Here is a 20022-nt window from a genome sequence, read left to right on the forward strand (position 1 = left end):
GACACACACACCACAAAACTATCTATGTGAATGTGATATCAGAAACATTTTTAAAGGATGTTTTTAAAAACTGACAACTATTAAATAACAGGGTGGGATGTATAAGCCATTTTGAATATCAGCATTGTAAGTTGTTGGGTTAGTTACCAAACAGCCTAGAGGTTGCCATATTTTCCCACGGCAGCTGAGCATGAAGGCTGTGAACAGTCACACAAAACAAAAGCTTTTAACCAAATTCCTAGACTAGGGATGGAAATACAAGTTCGCCCCCTTTAGACAACAGAAAGAAAACAGAGTGTTCCATTAAATATAATAAAAGGACAAGAGTTCAGGAAGATATTAACAGGCAATTATTCCAAGACCAACAATGCCCTTACTACAATCCTGAAGAAACAAACATGAATACTGTTGTAAAAATAACTAAGAATGGAAATTCAGTTAATTTGATGTTTGGCTGTATAATTGCAAAAGAAAAAAAAAAAAAGAAAAGAAAATGGTTCTGATTTTAAATGTTTTCTTGATTGAGGAAGTTATGTTAAACAAAGAGTAGATTTTCCCAGTAACCTAATACTCAACACATGGGATTTTACAGTTGTTCTTGAACATAGTTGTTCTTGAGTGTTTGACTCCTAGGACCATAGAAACCCTGACAATACACACTGGTTTGTAGAATTAACTGTTCCATATGGCTAATAAGCTTATGCAAAGAGCATTCAGAAAAGGAACTATTATTGAGATACCTCAGTGAACAGATGCCCCAGGGAGGGAAGGTCCTTCCTAATGAACTTGGCCATATCTTGAAGAGAAAAGATCCCTACAACATATGATACTGGTTTGCAGTACGGTGGCATACTATGAAGGCGAATGGTGTCAGAAGGCCTTCTTTTCTGAACTTAAGTATTCAGTGTCATCTCCTGCTTCCCTCCAGCATCTGGCACAGTATCATATCATTCTTTAGGAAATAAAAGGCAGGTCTAAAAAATCTTCCTAATCTCTGCACCAAAAGCAAGCACTTTGGAGAAACATCATCTTAGTGGTATTTAGTTGCAGCCAAACAGATTATAGTAAGAACACAAGACTTAAAGTGTATCAGCTTACATCTTAAAATGGCTAAAGGAATTTCTCCAACTATTACCAAATGCATGAAAGTATAACGCAATGGTTTTAGAATTTTAGTATGCGTAAGTATCATTCAGGGATGCTTGTTTAAAACACAAAAACCCATCCTAAACCAAGTGGATGGGACTTCCCAAGTGTACCCTCAGATGATTCTTCAGGAAATAGTATAATGGAAAAATTATTAGCATAGAAATTGGGTTCTAGTCCAGCTGGAAGTTAACTAGCTGTGAAACAAGCAAGTCATTTAACTATCCTGAATCCATTTCTTCTCTTATAAAGAAAAGGTGCTGGACTTCAGAAAATCTTTAAGGTTCTTTCAAATTATAAGGGTCTCAGAAGTAAAACAAGTTCCATGTCTTTCAATTCTAAATTAAAGTATGAAACTATTCCTGAAGCTTTTACAACATGTGTTCAAGAAGCAGTAACTGAGTCTGAACCACCATAGTCTACTAGTTACTAAAATAAGTGAATAGCATATTGTAATCTGAAGTTACTAAAGTAACAATAATGCTAAGCTGTACTTGTTTTGTGCTAGGCTCTGATCTAAGTACTTGATATATATTAACTCACTAAGGAAAAAAAGACCACAACAAAAGTTAATCTGAATACCTTGAAACCAGTAAAGCATATAAGGGGAGGTAATGTTGAATATTAAATTGCAATGGGCATTACAACTTTGGCAATACTCAGTAACAAACCACAATTATAATAAAATGATAAAATGATTAATGAGAATAAACCACATTATGTGTAAAGTAGTACCTTTGCCTCAAAAATTATGAACATTTTCAACCCAATAAAGAAATATCAGTAAAGACTATCAAGAAATCTGCAGCATTTAACACATACATGTGTTTTCTCTCAGAATACAAGTAAACGAATATGGATACTAATTCCTTCACAAACTATGATTTTCAGCACTGGACCTTTAAAGCAAGGATTTATTTACAATACATGTGTCAAACAGGTTAAGGAATGAAAAATTACCCCTCAGTTTGTATGACAGATATCAGACTAATGGACTACAGAAAACAAGAACTCAACTGTAGCTTTTTTCTTTAAATCCTTGGTAGTGCCACTCAACAGAGGTTCTTACGCTCTGATCATTACACGTTTCGAGAAGGTTACAAAACAAGACTTCCACAAGAATTTAAATGGATTCTTTAAATTTACTAGAAAACAGCCATAAATTTACCATAGTACTGGTTTTCAAGCCGGTAGCAAAGCATAAGATTCAAGAATTTGTTCTATTTTACATTTGGAGAGGATGATTCAATGAAGCAACGACTGGCCTATTGCCAAGGCACGCACATAGAGCATGTGGCAGAAAGATCAGGTTAAATATTACACAAATGCCACTCCTCCCTCAAATATAATCACAGACTCTAACCCTTTTCAGCATGAAAACAGACCTAGAAGTTTAAAGATAGAGAATGATTAGAGACAAGGAAACTGAGCTCTAGAGAGGCTGTCAAAAAGCTGTTCAGGAAAGACAGAACTTGATCCCACTCCCAACCTGTAGTTTAAAAACCAGAAGTTTCACCACAAAACAATTTAAGAAATTTGCTTGCTTCTTTTTTCTTTTCTTCTACCAGTGCACAAGTATTTATTAGGCAGGAGCTTACACGCTATTGCCATTTAACTCTTTTTTACAGTCCTTGAAAAAAACTTGACTTTTTTTTTTTTTCCAAGACAGTGTTACTCTGTTGCCCAGGCTGGAGTGCAGTGGTGCCATCTGGGCTCACTGCAACCTCCCGGGTCAAGTGATTTCTGGCTAATTTTTGCTTTTTTTTTTAGTAGACACAGGGTTTCACCATGTTAGCCAGGCTGGTCTCGAACTCCTGACCTCAAGTGATCCACCTGCCTCAGCCTCCCAAAGTGGTAGAATTACAGGCATGAGCTGCCGTGCCTGGCTGAGATTTTTATATTTTTTTAATTTCTGGAAACATAATTCAAAACAATAATATTTCATGACACATGACCATCACAATATTCAAATTTCAGTGTCCATAATAAAGTTGTACTGAAGCACAGTGACACTCCTGTGTTTACATACTATCTATGGCTGCTTTCACACTCACAGCAAAGCTTACTAGTTGTGACAGAGATCATATGTCCCACAAAGCATTTACAAAAGTCTGTCCTTTACAAAATGTCTGCAGACCTCTGCTCTCTTTCCCTATCCAGTGAAAACCTGTATGATGAATATAGTAATGTGAAGAGTTAAATGGGAAAAATTAAAGTGTGTGTCTGTTTTATCCCTTCAATTCACAGCAAATAAGGGAAGTTTGTCAGAGCACCATAGAGAAGAGTTAAGTAGTCAGATTTCACATCATTATAAGAACGCTGTGAACACAAAAACTTTCCAAATTTAGGCCTGCAAATCCTCAAGAACTGAAAATCCCACTGACATATGCTTTCCCCAACTCTGCACGGTGGAAGCAAACACAAAGCATAAGGTATTGATATCTCCCAGCTGGAGACAAATTACATGGTTCTAAGGCTTCTTATAGCATCCTTACCAATCAGAGCCCAGGTTTCTTAAGTCAAGGAGGAATGGCCCTGTTGTATAAGTCCTAGATTAGAAATTAAACCTCAAACTCTTCCAGTGGCCTTAGCCCTCGAGCTAGTCATGTGACTCTCCAAGGGTCTATTCTTTTATCTGTAAAATTAGGTATGCTGACCAACCAGAGGAATATTCACTCTCTCAACTCTTAAAACTAGAGAAAAAGGAGAAGAGGAAAGGGACTTTTCTTTAAGTCATGTTTTGTTTTCTTCGTTATAGTAGACAAGATACCATTAGAATAGAGATAACCCTCATCAGAAAGCAAAGGGTCTAGAGCCAAGTACCAGTCTGGATTCAATGACTTGAATCACTGCAATATTAAAATGGAGTACTAAGAAACAGAGGTATTTGAATTCAAGGATGTGAGTTTTTTCCTTCCTTTTCTAAGGGGCTTCTGGAAACAAAGACACATCTACCCATGCAGGGTGTGTTCTCTTTTCTTCTCACAGGGTTAAAAGCAACATTTGTCTGAATAATGCCTGCTTTACAAGTAGCCACCCAGGCATTAGTCATGAATGTTATGTGTAATAAGGGCGGGTTTGAACAGTCAGCACCTTCATACCACAGTACTCCAATACAACAAGGGCACAAGTATAGGGCACTGTTTCTCTCAACAAGTCTGTTTTAAAAGTTAACAGTCAGCTGGGTGCAGTGGCTCACGCCTGTACTTTCAGCACTTTCGGAGGCCAAGGTGGGTGGATCACTTGAAATAACAAGTTTGAGACCAGCCTGGCCAACACAGCGAAACCCTACCTCTACTAAAAATACAAAAAATTAGCCGGGCATGGTGACGAGTCCCTGTAATCCCAGCTACTTGGGAGGCTAAGACATGAGAATTGCTTCAACCCAGGCGGTGGAGGTTGCAATGAGCCAAGATCCTGCCACTGTACTCCAGCCTGGGTGACAGAGTGAGACTTCAGCTAAAAAATAAATAAATAAATAAATAAAATAAAATAAAATAAAATAAAATAAAGTTAATAGCTTTAAACAAAGAAAAATAGTATCAAGACTTTGAAGAAAAATATTTTTAAAACCAAATGAATGGAAATTACCACATGACCCAGCAACTCCACGAGGTGTATAAAAACATATGTCCACATAATTTTGTACACAAATGTACATAACAGCGTTATTCACAGTAGCCAGACAAGTGGAAACAATGCAAATACACACACAAAAAAATGTGGTATATCTATACAACGGAACAGTGTTTGACAATAAAAAGAAATGAAATACTGATCAATGCCACAACATGGATGAAACTTGAAAATATTATGCTAAGTGAAAGAAGCCAGTCACAAAAGATCACATACTGTGTTATACCATTTATATGAAGTTCTGGAATGGGCAATTTACGTACTATCTATAGTCACTTTCACACTCTCACAGCAAATCTCTCTATGGATTCATAGAGAGCAAATGTCGATGAATGAGCTGGGGGAGGGAAGAGTGAAGGAGAGGCACACTGCTAATGGGTCTGGGGTTTCTTTTTGGAGTGACAATGTTCTGAAATTAGAGCCTCAGTGGCGATGGTTGCAGAACTCTGTAAATCTATTTAAAACCAGTGACCTATGCACTTTATTTGATTGGGTGGATTTTATGGTATGTGAATCATATCCTGAAAAAAGCTATTCTGAAAAAAAAACCCCATATTGATTGAACCTTTTTTTCTTGTTTTTTTTTTGAGGTGGAGTCTTGCTCTGTTGCTCAGGCTAGAATGCTATGGCACGATCTTGGCTCACTGCAACCTCTGCCTCCCAGGTTCAAACAATTCTCATGCCTCAGCCTTCCAAGTAGCTGGGATTACAGGCGCCTGTAACCACGACCAGCTAATTTTGTTGTAATTTTAGTAGAAATGGGGTTTCACTATGTTGGTCAGGGTGGTCTTGAACTCCTGACCTCAGGTAATCCACCCGCCTCGGCCTCCCAAAGTGCTGGGATTACATGTGTGAGCCACTGCATCTGGCCTACTGAACATTTTTTTTTTCATTGCTGAAAACGATATACTTCATAATTTAGACAGTTACTATTGAGCTATAAAGTAAAAATCTCATTTTGGCTATCAGTTTTTATATAAAGAAAGAAGAGTCAGGTTTAAGAAGGGTTTATAGGCCAGGTGCCGTGACTCACACCTGTAATCCCAGCACTTTGGCAGGCTGAGGCGGGTGGATCACTTGAGGCCAGTTGGAAAATGGCCTGGCCAATATGGCAAAACCCCATCTCCACAAACAGTACAAAAATTAGTCGGTTATGGTGGTACATGCCTGTAATTTTAGCTACTCAGGAGGTGAAGGCAGGAGAATCGCTTTCACCCAGGAGGCAGAGGTTGCAGTGAGCTGAAACTGTGCCACTGCACTCCAGCCTGGGTGACAAGAGCAAAACTCCACCTCAAAAAAAAAAAAAAGAAAGAAAGAAAGAAAGAAAAGAAAGAAATAAAGAAAAGGTTTATAGGTCCCCTTTTGTGGTAACTCCAATTTTGTGACAATTTAAGCTTACTGACAAATTTTAAAGTCTTGTGCTCATGGGGAAAATGTTTTTCAGCATAATCTGCAAGAAAACATGTAACAGCCCATTCCAAAACTTCGCTGTGTGGTATACACCATTTATGAAACCTTAACTGCAGCAACATATACACATTTATATAACAGCACAAGAGAGAAGGGGGAAAACACTATTTTGCCCACTTACCCTCAAATAAAAGACAAAGCCATAAATAAGACATAGGAGAACAGGATAAACACATTTTGTGCTCGTATAGACTTACTGATGCCACTTACCGCCTGGGTCATTGGGCCTTGCTTCATCTTTAGTGTAGCAGCTATGCTCCCTACAGCCACTTCTTCAGAAACTGAACTTGCTCTAAAATCCACTTCATCTTCAGCTTTCACATCTGGCATTTCTGAAAGGGCAGGGAGGTTACAGAGTACATTTTTAAAAACTGATTCCTGTGCCTTACTATTTATACAACATGCTCCAGGTTTCATATGTTTTGTTTTTGCTTTTGTGTTACAACGGAAAAGTTTTCTTTTGCTGTCAGCAGCTAGTGTCATTTCTGACCCTATGCTGAGCTATTCTTTTATCACATGGTTATTGGTTTTCCCTAGCCTTTGTAGGGGCTTAGAACTAAGTGAGGATCCAATTCAATGTCTTTTGAACATCCATTTCACTATTAACTTTTTATGACAAATCTGAGTGTAGCACCAACTTGCATACGGAAAACTAAATTCATAAGCTTCAGGGGGAACAGATTAATAGCTGAAGCTAGGTAGTCCATCTTGGCCATCATCAAAAAAGCAAGAAGGATTTGTATAAAACAAAAAGGAAAAAGCCACTGAGAATGAGACAAAGCCTCTGGGACAAGTCTGACTTTCACTAACATACAACACACTCTGACCCACCCATCACTGTAACCAGTAAGAATGAACTACTCAGCAGTTACTTCTTGTTTTTAATCCTTATTTCTTCCAAAACTGAAACCTAATCACAGACTAAGCTATCCCTTTCTTAAGAGAAACATTTCTGTGCATGTTTTCTCGAGAATTACGTAGTTGTCCTCTTGCTGGCCATGCTCAACAGACCAAAAACAGTGGTGGTTTTTGTTACTTGACCACCACATGGTCAAGCAAATACAGGAAGGAAGTGATAAATGATGTCTGAGGCAAATTTAGGCTTCTGACACTTCTTTAAAGGGGACTGATGATTGAACAGTTAAAATTCACCTTAATAATCCAAATGCAAATGGAACTGTCATCTCGATTTCATGTGGAAATGTATCTGTGGTTATTAACCTAGTGATGCCTCTACTCTGGCTAGAAAAATGCTCCCCACACTAAAGATCATAAAAGTTTCTTTCACCAAAGAATAAATTATATTTTTATTCTAGGAGCACATGACATGTACGAAAGTCTACCTTAAATTTGTAAGAGTTACATTTCTATAGATGAACCTCTTTTCTTCTTTCTTTGCCCTTATAATTATATAATCTTTTTTTTTTGGAGACGGAGTCTCACTCTGTCACCCAGGCTGGAGTGCAGTTGTGCCATCTCAGCTCACTGCAAGTTCCACCTCCCGGGTTCACGCCATTCTCCTGCCTCAGCCTCCCGAGTAGCTGGGACTACAGGCACCCGCCGCCACACCCAGCTAATTTTTGTGTTTTTAGTAGAGACGGGGTTTCACCGTGTTAGCCAGGATGGTCTCGATCTCCTGACCTTGTGATCCACCCGTCTCGGCCTCCCAAAGTGCTGGGATTACAGGTGTGAGCCATGGTGCCCAGCCAATAATTATATAATCTTACCAGCAGTTTAAAAATAGGTAAACCAGTTTCCTTGCCCAAAGAACCAAAATCTGTGTTAAGTTTCATAAAATGTTATTAAAGTTAAAATCTAAGCAATCCCCTCAGAACTATCCCTTGATCAAAACATCTCTTAAGTGAGTCAGAGTAATTTCTGGGGGGAAAGAGGGTTGCTTTCCTCTGGGGATGTGATTTTTGGTACCTCCTTCCTTTCCTATACCTATCAACTTTGAAAAGATGCATCTTGGCACAGCAACCAGTCACACTAGTAAACAGTGATTACTGACACTTGAGGGGTGTCAGCAGCCTCTGCAGGATTGGTGTGGCTCAGTCATACACCACTGATTTCCAAAGCACTGTGGGCAATGCTTCTGGTAGGTCAAGGGCCACATACCCTTCTTTCAAACTGGCCCCTTCCAAATCAGCAGTTAAACCTATGTCTTCTCACTCATAAAACAGTATGATTAAATCTATGAGTAGAATGTAAACTTGCTAGAAAATACCCTTTGGTTCTGAGATCACACTCAGGTGCTTTTTCTCTAAAGCAATGTGACCAGGGATTTTCCCAATCCTGGCCATTTTCTGAAGAAAGCACCAATTTCTTCATGACTGGCTACTTTCTCTGTAGTCTGAGACCATGAGTACTGAGTTCCTCTGTAGTTTGAGACCATGAGTATGATTCCTTTTGGTAACAGGACAAGTAACTCACCTACACAAAATTTACCAACCCCAAGCCCATATATACCGCTGAAAGGTCATACATTTTTTCTCCCTTCTCAAAACCTCAACATCCTAAACATCCATCATTTCTTACCAACTTTACTATAAGTGCTAATAAAAATCAAAGTCTGAAATTCTCCCTGGTTTTTACTTTTTCTCACAGGATACTACAGACACAATCCCCACAGAGTTCACACTTGCTTGAGTTAAATTCTAACCACTGAGCCAGAAAGAGAAATAATTCTAGCCCATGTGGCCAAGGACGCAGCACCCAAATGAAAAGAACATCGCCAGGCATCAGCTTACAGCCACTCCCATTCTTCTGAAATGCCAACCTGCCAGGGCCCCCAAAATAGACTTGTTGTGGCTTTTTTTAAAAAATGTAGAGACCTTCTCATTTAAATCCTGAGACAACAGTCAACAAATATCTATCACTAATAATCCAAAACATTAATAAAACTAAAAAGCTAAAGTCATCAAAAATTCTACCTGGGATTCCTTAAATCCCTCAACTGGGGAGGGAAAAGATTATAAATGGCTAATGACCACTGTATTTAAATTGCGCTTCTTCCAAAGCAACTTCTTTTGCTCCACTGATTCATTTCTCTCCATAACCCTCCCCCACACTCTTAATACATACATGTAAAGGGATTTTCAAAAATTGAAAAGAACAGCAAAAATAAACAATAAAGACAAAACAGGCTACTTCTTACCTACAAAAGCCTAGGGGTAAGCATGGAGATAGGTCTTCCGTCTACAGCTGGTAACAGGTGGTGGTATAAAAGTGTGCATCAAACTGACCTTTAAAGACTTCAGGAGTCAAGATCGTGTCCGACTCCCATTTCAGCTTCAGCCTCAACCCCTGATAACAAGTTTTATTCAGATAGTTTATTTCCACCGAGCAACAGCGGTTTCTCTTTGCTGTCTGGGAACACGGTTACCCACAGATGGAACAGGCTGCTGTGTGAGCAATCTGCTCAGTGCAGCTGCTTCACCAAGATAAAGCAGACACAAGGTCTGCCCTGTGACAACAGCTCAGCAGACTGGGCTTGGGCGGAAATCCTGCATCCTATCCCCTGCACTGTGCAGGGTCTTGAATTCCCAGACTGCTGCCCAAAAGCAACAGGCAATGGAACTAGAGGTCCGTTCCCCAAGCAGGAAAAGGAAGGAGTTCCCTGTCAACAACACCCCTAGCTAAAAAATAATAATAATAAAATAAAAGCACACAAAAAAACCAATGACCTAATACCACCATTCAGGGTGTTGAGATGTCAGGTTAGAACAATACTTACAGCTGTTCATGAAACCACTCTGACTCTAAATTTGCTTAGAATACAGACTAGGATGACAGGGGAGGAAGAGAGTTTCAGGCTTGTAAATAGAACACAGCTTTTTGGCACTGTTTTCTATGGTACCAGAGAAAAGGATTAAGCCATGTGAATAAAAACATCTGCTAAATTCCTTCATCATTTTAGAATACCTGTGATCTAGGCATTGTTTTCCAGGTTTGCAAAGTTGCAACCACTCCAGAATGACAGACAAGAGTGTTTATAAGCTTAAGCAACCAAGCAGTTAAGTCTACAACACAGGAAACAAAATCTGTGCAACCCTGAGATGACGTGCCTCTCCTGATGGTGATGACTATTAACTTGACTACCCACCCAATGAATGCAAGACTTCAAAACAATAAAGATGCCTATATTTTTACCAGGACACCACAGTAACTCTTAAGGGAATCTGCTTCTCAGACTGCTAATTTTGTATTATGTTTTGCTTACCTGCTGCTGGCTCAGGCCCTTGGACAGGTAAAATAATCTTCTCTGGCTCCTCCCTTTCAGCAAAACATCCTGCAGGGCTCCCTGTGGCTTCCTCAGGAGTACTGCCCATTGGCAGGCTCTCCCCAGGTGGGAAAGTACTCACTTTTTCTGTAAAAGCATTCTCTAGCCCTTCAGTGAGAGGACTCAACTTAGGGCTGGACAGTGACATGTGACAGGCCTCCCCCTCAGTAAACAGTGCTCCAGCGGCCTTGACTTGTTTGATGACAGCATTCACTATACGGCTGGCAGCCTCCTCTATCAAGTCTGCTCCCTTAGGCAGAGGTGTGGCCTGGGCAGAGACCATGCAAGGTAGAGATGGAGTGCTCCTTTCCCCACCTGAGGGCGAGGCTCGCATGACTTCCCTCGCGCCAGCTGGGGCCTCATCATCACGGGATGAGAGCCCCATGTCTGTGGGGAGCTCCTTGGTAGCAGGCTGCAGTAGGACGGGATGTGCTTCAGTGTCTATTTGGGCTTCCTCAGCATCGCCCATGGTACAGCTGTGGTCCGCTCCCTCCAGCTTCCCTTTCTCCCAATCAAGAGGTACCATCTCTGGGGTTCCAGCTCCCTGTGGGTCAGTCACAGCTTTGTCCTGTAAAGCTACTGGCAAACCCAGGATGACATTCTTCTCTTGGTTCAACAAGATGTCTGGAAGCAGGATGTCTTGGGTGTTGTGTGATACATTCTTTCTTCTGGGAACAGCCATCCCTTGTAGAGCATTAACCCGCGTAACATCCACCGTCACATTTCCACTCACCTTACAGGCACTAGTTTTTCCCTGGGATTGGGTGTTCTTCACTCCAACATCCAGAGGAGAAGGTTGACTGCAATTAAGAGCCTCAGACCCATCAGACCCATCTGGCAACGGACATGGCAACAAAGCGGAGCTGTTGTGCTCTGTACCCAAGGCTTCCTGCCTTGAGTCTGTGGCCAGACTTGCTCCTGGTGGCACCAGGCTCTGGGTAGCCCCACCTTGAGTCAGCAGTGAGACTTGTGGTGCCACTTCCTTGTTATGTTCAGTTTCTGCCTTAAGACAGGCAGAGGGTGCACCCAGTGAATTACTTAGCTGAAGTGCTTTGTCCTTGGCACCATCAGCTGAGACTGATTTTTCATGAAATTGTAGAGTCTCTTGTCCAGGAGCTGGTGTTCTCTGCTCTTCCTGCAAAATTCCTGAAGAAAGAGCATTTTCCTTAATGGAGGAACAGGTCACTGCTATATCCTTATCTTGTTCCTCAGTTGCAGAGCTTTCTGAAACCACCAGAAGTTTTCCCTCTTCTGTCAAAACTGAATCTAAAGCCAAAGTGGCCTTACCCATACTTTGCAGGGAAGAGTCAGTGTCTCCCTTGATATTCAGAGCTTCTGGGATTGCTGGAGGGGCGGGACCCTCACGCTCTCCACCAAGTCCTGTGAGACTGGTATTCCCCATCCCACGCTGAAGCTCTGCAGCAGTGGAGGACGTGGCCAAGTCTGCTGCCCTGTCTTCTAGTGGCTGTGTATTAGGCTCATTCGAATCTCCGTCTGGGCCATCTCTACAATCTGTAGCCGTATGTAGTTCAGGAGTTGCTGTTCCCTTTTCTTTCTGGGAGGGGACAAAAGAAAGTGCGTCATCCTTGGTTACTGATTCACTGCCTGGATTGTTTGCCAGAGAGAAAGTACTGTCTGATATTACTGCCTGGTCTGGCACCAGTTCTTTCTCCATTTTAGGGACAACTGGATGTGGATGTGAAACCACCTCAAGCATATTTGTTAAAGGTTTATCTAGTTTCACATCTTTTCGTTGGCCTTTGTTATCCACCACTTTGAAAGGACAAAAATCTACACATTCCCGGGTATCCCTTACAGGGTCAGAGGTGACTGTATTAGCCTGTGGGTCTTCACAGTGGGTGGCATTGGGTGGATCTTGTGAGCTGGGTTGCCTTGGTGTGGTGCTTTCGGGCTGGCTAACTATGTTATCACACCGTTTTGCAACCAAGTCGCCACTAGAAGTCACTGTGTTCTGTTGACATGCAGAGTCTGCACAAAGTTTATCGTCTCCAGTTGTAGAACAAATGGGTGAGGATTTGCCCTTTTGGCTTTGAGCATGAGATGAATTTGTTTCTGAATTCTGGTGTGGCATTACATCTTCTTCTAGCCCAAGAAGGGCTAAATCTGAGGGCGACATTGCCTCACCTATGACTGTTGCTAAGAGAGTATAAGGTTCTAATCTATCTGAAATCTTGTCTTTTGTAGCAGCTGGAATCACCACAGAACTCTGATCTACTGGAGCATCAGCACTCTCCTCACGACTTTGTGAAGTTTCTGTTTCTGTTTTTTCAATGGAGGTTTCTTCATTACTAAATGCAAGTGAAGGCTCAGCAGGTTTGTCACCATCCAGGGAACTAGCGGCAGGGGCACAGTTTGGAACACTAACTTTATCCACAGGCTTACTTATGACTTGCACGTCAGAGGCTCCAGCTGTGCCAATATCAGAGTTCTCAAATCTTTCCTTTGTACTTTCCCCTACTTCAAGCACAATCTTTTGAACAGTGGCATCTGGATTCATGAGCCCATGTTCCATTTCCCCTGCAGTCTCTGGGGTACTGACATTTGCTGTTGAAATGCCTCCCAGTTCACCTCCAGAGGAATACTGGGCTGTGCCTGGCTCCATGACCAAGTCTCTCTGCAGCACAGCATCTCCACTGCTCAGGGAGTCCTGGTCTGTGGGCATTCTAGAAGATTTTGTTCCAGTTTCTTCACTTCTGTTTCCACAGGACGAAACGCATTCCGTGCCCTTTACTCCACAATCAGGCAACCTCTGAAGGCAGCTGTCTTGATCAGATACAGTTCCAGAGTCCACAATAGGTGCTGGCTCCACCTCTTCCCCTTTTCTTTCCATACCTTTATTTTTCTTCCTACAGGAATGGTCTGTATTCTCCTCCTCAACTATGCTTGACAAATCACAGGGACTTTCAGTCTGTGCAATAGGGCTCCCTGGGCAGCACTGAGTGCTCTCGATCTCTTCAGAAGAAGAAAGTCGCTGAGGGTCCGTGGGCTCTGGTGCACAGGGAAGAAACTGGCCATCTGTCTCTGGGGCACTGGAAGGATCCTGTGCCATCACTATTAAGGGCACAAGATTGTCCATCTGCTTGAGGTTTGTTTTCTAGGAGGAAATGAAATACACTTTTAAAAAACTGCTCGTAGGAGAACATGTCACTGACACCTCTAAGCAAAAATCCTGTTGTACAGAACTCACTTCCATTCTGGCCCTTCTAAGGTCACATGATAAGCTAATCTAAAATAATACAAGTAACTTTCCTCTTACTTCTGATACTACTTTCCTCTCATATCTGCCTATACACTGGGATGTTCAAAATGGATTAGGATATATGAAATATCTATTTTCTAAATTTTGAACTTATTTTAGGAAGTAGATTAAAATTGAGTCTCAAAAACCTTATTTTTAAAAAGCTCAGTGAATACCTTCAAATGAGTCGCTAACATTAAGGTGGGATCCCTCATTCTGAGGCCAGGCTGGAGTGCAGTGGTGTGATCATAGTTTACTGTAGCCTTGAACTCCTGGACTCAAGTGACCCTGTGCCTCAGCCTCTTGAGTAGCTAGGACTACAGGTGTGCACCATTGCACTTGGCTAATTGTTTTATTTTTTGTAGAGACGGTGTCTCACTATGTTGCCCAGGCTGTTCTCCAACTCCTGAGCCTACAGGATCCTCCTACCTTGGCCTCCCAAAGTGCTGGGATTATAGGGCGTGAGTCACTGTGTCCCACCTGTAATTTTCATTGTCTTCAGTGGGGCAGAGCCTATTTCCGCCCTGCCTCATATATACAAATAAAAACAAATCCTAGCTCTTTTCTATTACAAGGTGCAGCCAATGCTCCTGTGCCGTAAATATTTACTGAGGAGTTCAGAGTCCTTTAATCCCCAAAATATGTTCCAACCAATCTAACTTAACCATTGAGTTATGGGGTCATAATTTCAGGAACAGTGGCATGGCAGATATTCTTTTACCTTTTGATAAAACCAGAACATACTAAATATAAAATAAATGAGAACATATACCTATATACTGTCAGAGTATGTTATAGATACTATATGTAATCTCAAAAATGGATTTTGCAACTTTAAAGTATTTTAATAATATAAACAGATATAACCAACAGCATGGGAATGATTAAGAAAATCATGGTTCATAAAACTGATGGAAGAAATACCACCCATTATTAACTATGAGGACCATATTGCAATTAGAAAAAAATTATTAATCTAAGTTTATAAACATGCAAAAATCCCATGTGCATGCAGCAAGGTTTAGGAAAAACGGAGAAAAACAAATACAGGTGATCTTTAGTGAATTTACCTTCATATCAAAATTTCAAAAATTCTTACAAAAATACTATTTTCTCAACCCCTAAAATCTATTTTTCCAAACATCTGGTTTGCTTGCCACTCATTACTTGATCTACTGCAATAATACGCATATCTACTGCCATCCATCCTCTCATTCATCTACTCATTCAGTGAATATATTGGGCACTTACAGGATTCCATCATCAGACCATTCCTATCTACCTGCTGAGCCTATTGTAAAAGTTTATACGTACAAGTATAAAATGTGTCATGCTTGTTAAAGTCTTTCTATTAGAGTGTACAAGTAAAATGGACTTTCACTAAAAGCTTCTGTGTTAGGTTCCTTAAGAGTATTCAAAATTGGCTTATTTCCAATCCTGCTGAGAGTACGACAGTGTCCTAAAAATCAGGAAATGAAGTCATTAAATTTAATAAACAGTAAACATTATAAAACAGAAATCTGGAGAAACAGTAGTGTTGCCTGAAGAAAGTAACACATGTATTTCCCACAGTTTTAATTTCTCGTATTTGGCTGCCAACCATTCCCATATCTTGGCAGGCAGCTTTGGTACCTGCAAAACTGTATTTTCAAGTGGACTACCATTCACCTAGTAAAAAGAGCTCTAAGGAAAAATCTGATTGCCTAGAAGTCCACTCAGAGGAAAATGAAATGTCACCTGCTCTGGAACAAACACAATTCTAAAATACAAAAGTGGGAGCATCACATAATCTTATGGAATTTCTTGGCTTGCTGGTCTCAAATAATGCATGCTCTCAAAGAAGCCTCTGGCATTGAGCTGACCTTAAATGAAATTATTGTCAAGTGGTTTCCAAATCAAATCAGCTCTGAAATAAACTAGGTGGAAAAATTACCTAAACCTAGCCTTTCAGATGTTATGGCCAAGAGAGATGTACACATATGACGTTTATATTATTCGTAATAAATGCTAACAGGTAGTCTGTAATGTTTTTATGTCTGGCAACAACTTTATCTTGAAGACTTGAGTGGATTATAAAATCTTTTCCTTTTTTTAGTGATCTTTGTATCATGCAACTATTGATTTAAATATAGTAATACTATATTCAAATGGTACATATCATCGTTCACTAAAATAGTTATAAAAATACTCCTGATTAAATTTGGTTCTTGTTCTTTGGCAACAATCTCAGAAACTGTTTTGCTTCTTTCATTTTGTAAAGTTAAGCCAAACACAGACAAATATCCTTTCATGCCAGGATAATTTAATTCTAGTTGTTGCATATTTCTGTACCTGAAATGTGTGTCTTTCATTATTCCCAAAACCAATGAAAAAAACCTCTCAGTCCCCTTACTGCTACAACCTTAATGCTAGCTCTGATCTGTAAGTGGTAACATTTAATATTGCTAACACTGCTTTACAGCTCTCACAATCTTTGGGGAAAGTCTTTCTTTTTCTGTTTTTGAGACAAGGTCTTGCTCTGTCACCCAGACAGGAGTGCAGTGGTGTCATCTCAGCTTACTGCAGCCTCTGCCTCCTAGGCTCACTCGATCTGCCTGCCTCAGACCCCCGAGTAGCTGGGACTATAGGCATACACTACCATGCCCAGCTAATTTCTGTAGAGCCAGAGTTTCTCCATGTTGCCCAGGCTAGTCTCAAACTTCTGAGCTCAAGTGATCCACCTGCGTCGGCCTTCCAAAGTGCTGGGATTACAGGCATGCGCCACTGTGCCTGGCCAGGAAAGTATTTTTATGTTCTAATTATATCAAGGTTCACTGGAGGAGGGCGGGGACACACATACAAAACACACACATGCACATGCACACACTTAAAAATAAAAGCTTTCTGACTTACCATTAGTTGCTGCTGGATGTTCATAAGTCTAAAAACGTGTCCAGTGCAACTGTCTCCAGGAAATGGGTGTTCAGGTGATTCAGACTCAGAGGTTAATGTATAGATGTCCAACTCTCGATGATGCCTCACAGAACAGTCTCCATACGGTATTTCATAGGATAAACTGCTCCAGGAGTCTGGTTCTCCAGCATTCTCCCTACACGCAAGCAATCTCTGGTTAATGTATATATATTCTGCCTCCCAGACATAGGCTTGACCTTCTAGGTCTTACTTCATATTTCTAACCTGAATGTTCTGTGAGGTTCAGCAGCAAAAATTAGTATATATACCTCCCAAATGATTCAGGCATATAACTAATAGCTCCATCCTCCTCACAAGAGACCACAAACGGGTTAAATGAAAACTGCAGGACTCCTAGCCCTAACAAAGTTCTTTAGATCAAGATAAAGAGATGTCTGAGATCTAATAATAGTTAATACTATGCTAACAACCAAGTAATGAGGAAGTGCAAGGAAGATGGTTTTAGCCTGATTTTCCGTTGATGGGTGCAGCACACCAACATGGCACAAGTATACATATGTAACAAACCTGCACGTTATGCACATGTACCCTAGAACTTAAAGTATAATAAAAAATAAATAAATTTAAAAAAAAAAGAGGCGTTCTTAAAATAAATTAGACCATATGCTAACTACAGTTGATGATAACGGGAAGAGAAGAACCACTCACTCCAACCCTTATAAGGGCACTCCAACTTTTCTAACAATAGGTGCAGAAAACACCCTCAAGATTATTGAAGTCAATTACACAAAGAAAAACTGTTAAGATGACATATTGTTCAACACTTGTCAATATAATTATCATATCTTATTTGGAATAAAGCACTTGGTTCCAAGAACTTAAACTTTGTAAAATTTAAAAAACAAGCAAGTTTGCTCAACTCATATCATTATAAACATATATAACAACTTTCCACCATTATATGCCAACTGATTTGAACGAGCCAAGTGGGTTTCTCCTCTAAAGGCTACAGCACCTCCGATTCCACTCTTGCTTCCAGAAGGCATACCCATGCCCGTAATGCCTGCTGTGATACAATACATAATCTGTGCTGTTTTTACAGCAGATGAAAGAATCTTGGGGCATACAATCAACAGGGATGAGGCACACAACGATACCCCACACAATCTCATATTACTTAACTACTGTATCTGAGCATGCATTTCAAGTGTTAAGCACCCTCTTCTACATTCAGCACAAATGTAAATGTCTGAAGCCCTAACTGTGGGTGTCACTATTCTTTCTCATTAGCTTGATACACAGTATGCTATACAGAGTTAGAGATTTCTGGGGACAAAATTTTATTTCCCAGCTATATGATGCTAGACAAATTTCTTAACTTTTCGGAGCCTTAATTTCATAATATGCAAACACAGATATTATAATCTAAGCATTGTTTTGAGAATTAGAGAAAATGTGCATTAAAAAACTACATCTATGGTGTTTGGCACAGAGAAGTCACACACGGATACTGCCTATTCTTCCTCCTCCAACTCTTTCATTTGTTTAAAAATAATTCCTAGTAAGCCTTCCCTTTTTAAAAGTAGAAAAACATTTCTACTTTTTTCTATTTTTCTACTTTTATCAGAAAATCCTGTTTTCTCTGAAAGCTTTAAACATAATGAAAACACTCCTCAAACAGCATTCTGATGAGGTTCCTAGCAGCTCAAAGATCAGGCACTATAATAGATGATGCTTTCCATCAACCCTTTCCTCCTTATCTGAAATGTTATTTTTCCTTTCCTTACAACATTAACACCTTTGAACATCCCATATCACATCATATTTTATTTTATTTATTTTTAAGACGGAGTCCTGCTCTGTTGACCAGGGTGGAGTGCAGTGATGCGATCTTGGCTCACTGCAACCTCTAACTCCCAGGTTCATGCAATTCTCCTGCCTCAGCCTCCTGAGAAGATGGAATTACAGGCACGTCCCACCACGCCCAGCAAATTTTTTTGTATTTTTAGTAGAGGAGTTTTGTCACATTGGCCAGGCTGGTCTTGAACTGCTGACCTCAGGTGATCCACCCGCCTTGGCCTCCCAACCTATATCACAGTTATTATAATCTCACCAAAGCAAACAATAGATTGGTAAAGTATCCCTGAGATTCTGGGAGGAAGGTTATATTTGAGATCATTACCATGTTTTGAAATTAAATTACCATGTTTTGAAACTAAAGATGTAAGAAATTACAGACATGCTATCTAGCCACTGAAAAACATGAGAAAGATTACTTCAACTGTCTCTCCAGAGTTTTTTCTACTAAGTCACACCTGTCTGTCATTAACAGTTCACCTGAGACTAATTGGAATTTTAAAGCTAAAAATATGCTACAGTGGCAGCCATAAAAAAGGATGCGTTCATGTCCTTTGCAGAGAAATGGATGAAGCTGGAAACCATCACTCTCAGCAAACTAACACAGGAACAGAAAACCAAACACCACATGTTCTCACTCGTAAGTGGGAGTTGACCAATGAGAACACATGGACACAGGGAGGGGAACATCACACACCCAGGCCTGTCGGAGGGTCAGGGGCTAGGGAAGGGAGAGCATTAGGAGAAACACCTAACACAGATCACGGGTTGATGGGTGCAGCAAACCACCATGGCACGTGTATACCTATGTAACAAGCCTGCACGTTCTGCCCATGTATCCCAGAACTTAAAGCATAATAATAATATTTTAAAAACTTAAAAAAAAAATATGCTACAGTGGAAAACCTATAAAGCAATGGAAAATCATGTACTGGCTGAGGGTAATGACAATTAAGTGTACTCCAAAAAACTACTATTACAATTTCCATGCCCAAGAGCTCCCCAAAAGCAGCTTAAAATAAGAATGGCATATGCTATACTAGATGTTTTACATATTTTACTAAGCTGCTATACTCTGAGTAAAATGACCTCAAATAGAAAAGCACTTGTAAAATACTCTCGACGGTTCAAATAAATGACTCAAGAAGTCAAAGAGCAGGGAGAAAACTTCTATATCAATTCAGCCTTCAAGCCTACACTGACATAGTCACTAACATGCCTTACTGTGTGGCAGACATTAGTGGCATATCTGCTTAATCAAATTATCACATACAGCCATATTCCAACAAAAAAGATCTCTAAAAACAAAAACAGCTTTATATACCACCACTGAGCATGACCCAAATATAACAAGATCAGAGGGCACTGTTTGCCAAGGCAGGGGCAATTAAAAAGTGATACAGTCCATTCTCTGCGAAATGGAGTATTCTACCAACCTTACTACTATTAATTCTCAAAT

General features: G+C 40.3%; 1 protein-coding gene across 14 annotated transcripts in view; it reads right to left on the reverse strand.

The window, feature by feature from the left end:
• AKAP13 (A-kinase anchoring protein 13) overlaps positions 1 to 20022 on the reverse strand; it is a 364057-nt gene that overhangs the window by 154504 nt on the left and 189531 nt on the right. For all 14 annotated transcript variants that reach the window (XM_033189117.1, XM_033189119.1, XM_033189118.1 and 11 more), the window contains 3 exons: positions 16686 to 16881; positions 10475 to 13649; positions 6463 to 6584 (listed from right to left, as the gene is read on the reverse strand). In XM_033189117.1, coding sequence (XP_033045008.1) covers positions 6463 to 6584; positions 10475 to 13649; positions 16686 to 16881 — 3493 coding nt within the window. The remainder of the gene's footprint in view (positions 1 to 6462; positions 6585 to 10474; positions 13650 to 16685; positions 16882 to 20022) is intronic.

This window comes from Trachypithecus francoisi, unplaced genomic scaffold (assembly GCF_009764315.1).
Source record: "Trachypithecus francoisi isolate TF-2019V2 unplaced genomic scaffold, Tfra_2.0 Lachesis_group3, whole genome shotgun sequence".
Taxonomy (NCBI): Eukaryota; Metazoa; Chordata; class Mammalia; order Primates; family Cercopithecidae; genus Trachypithecus; species Trachypithecus francoisi.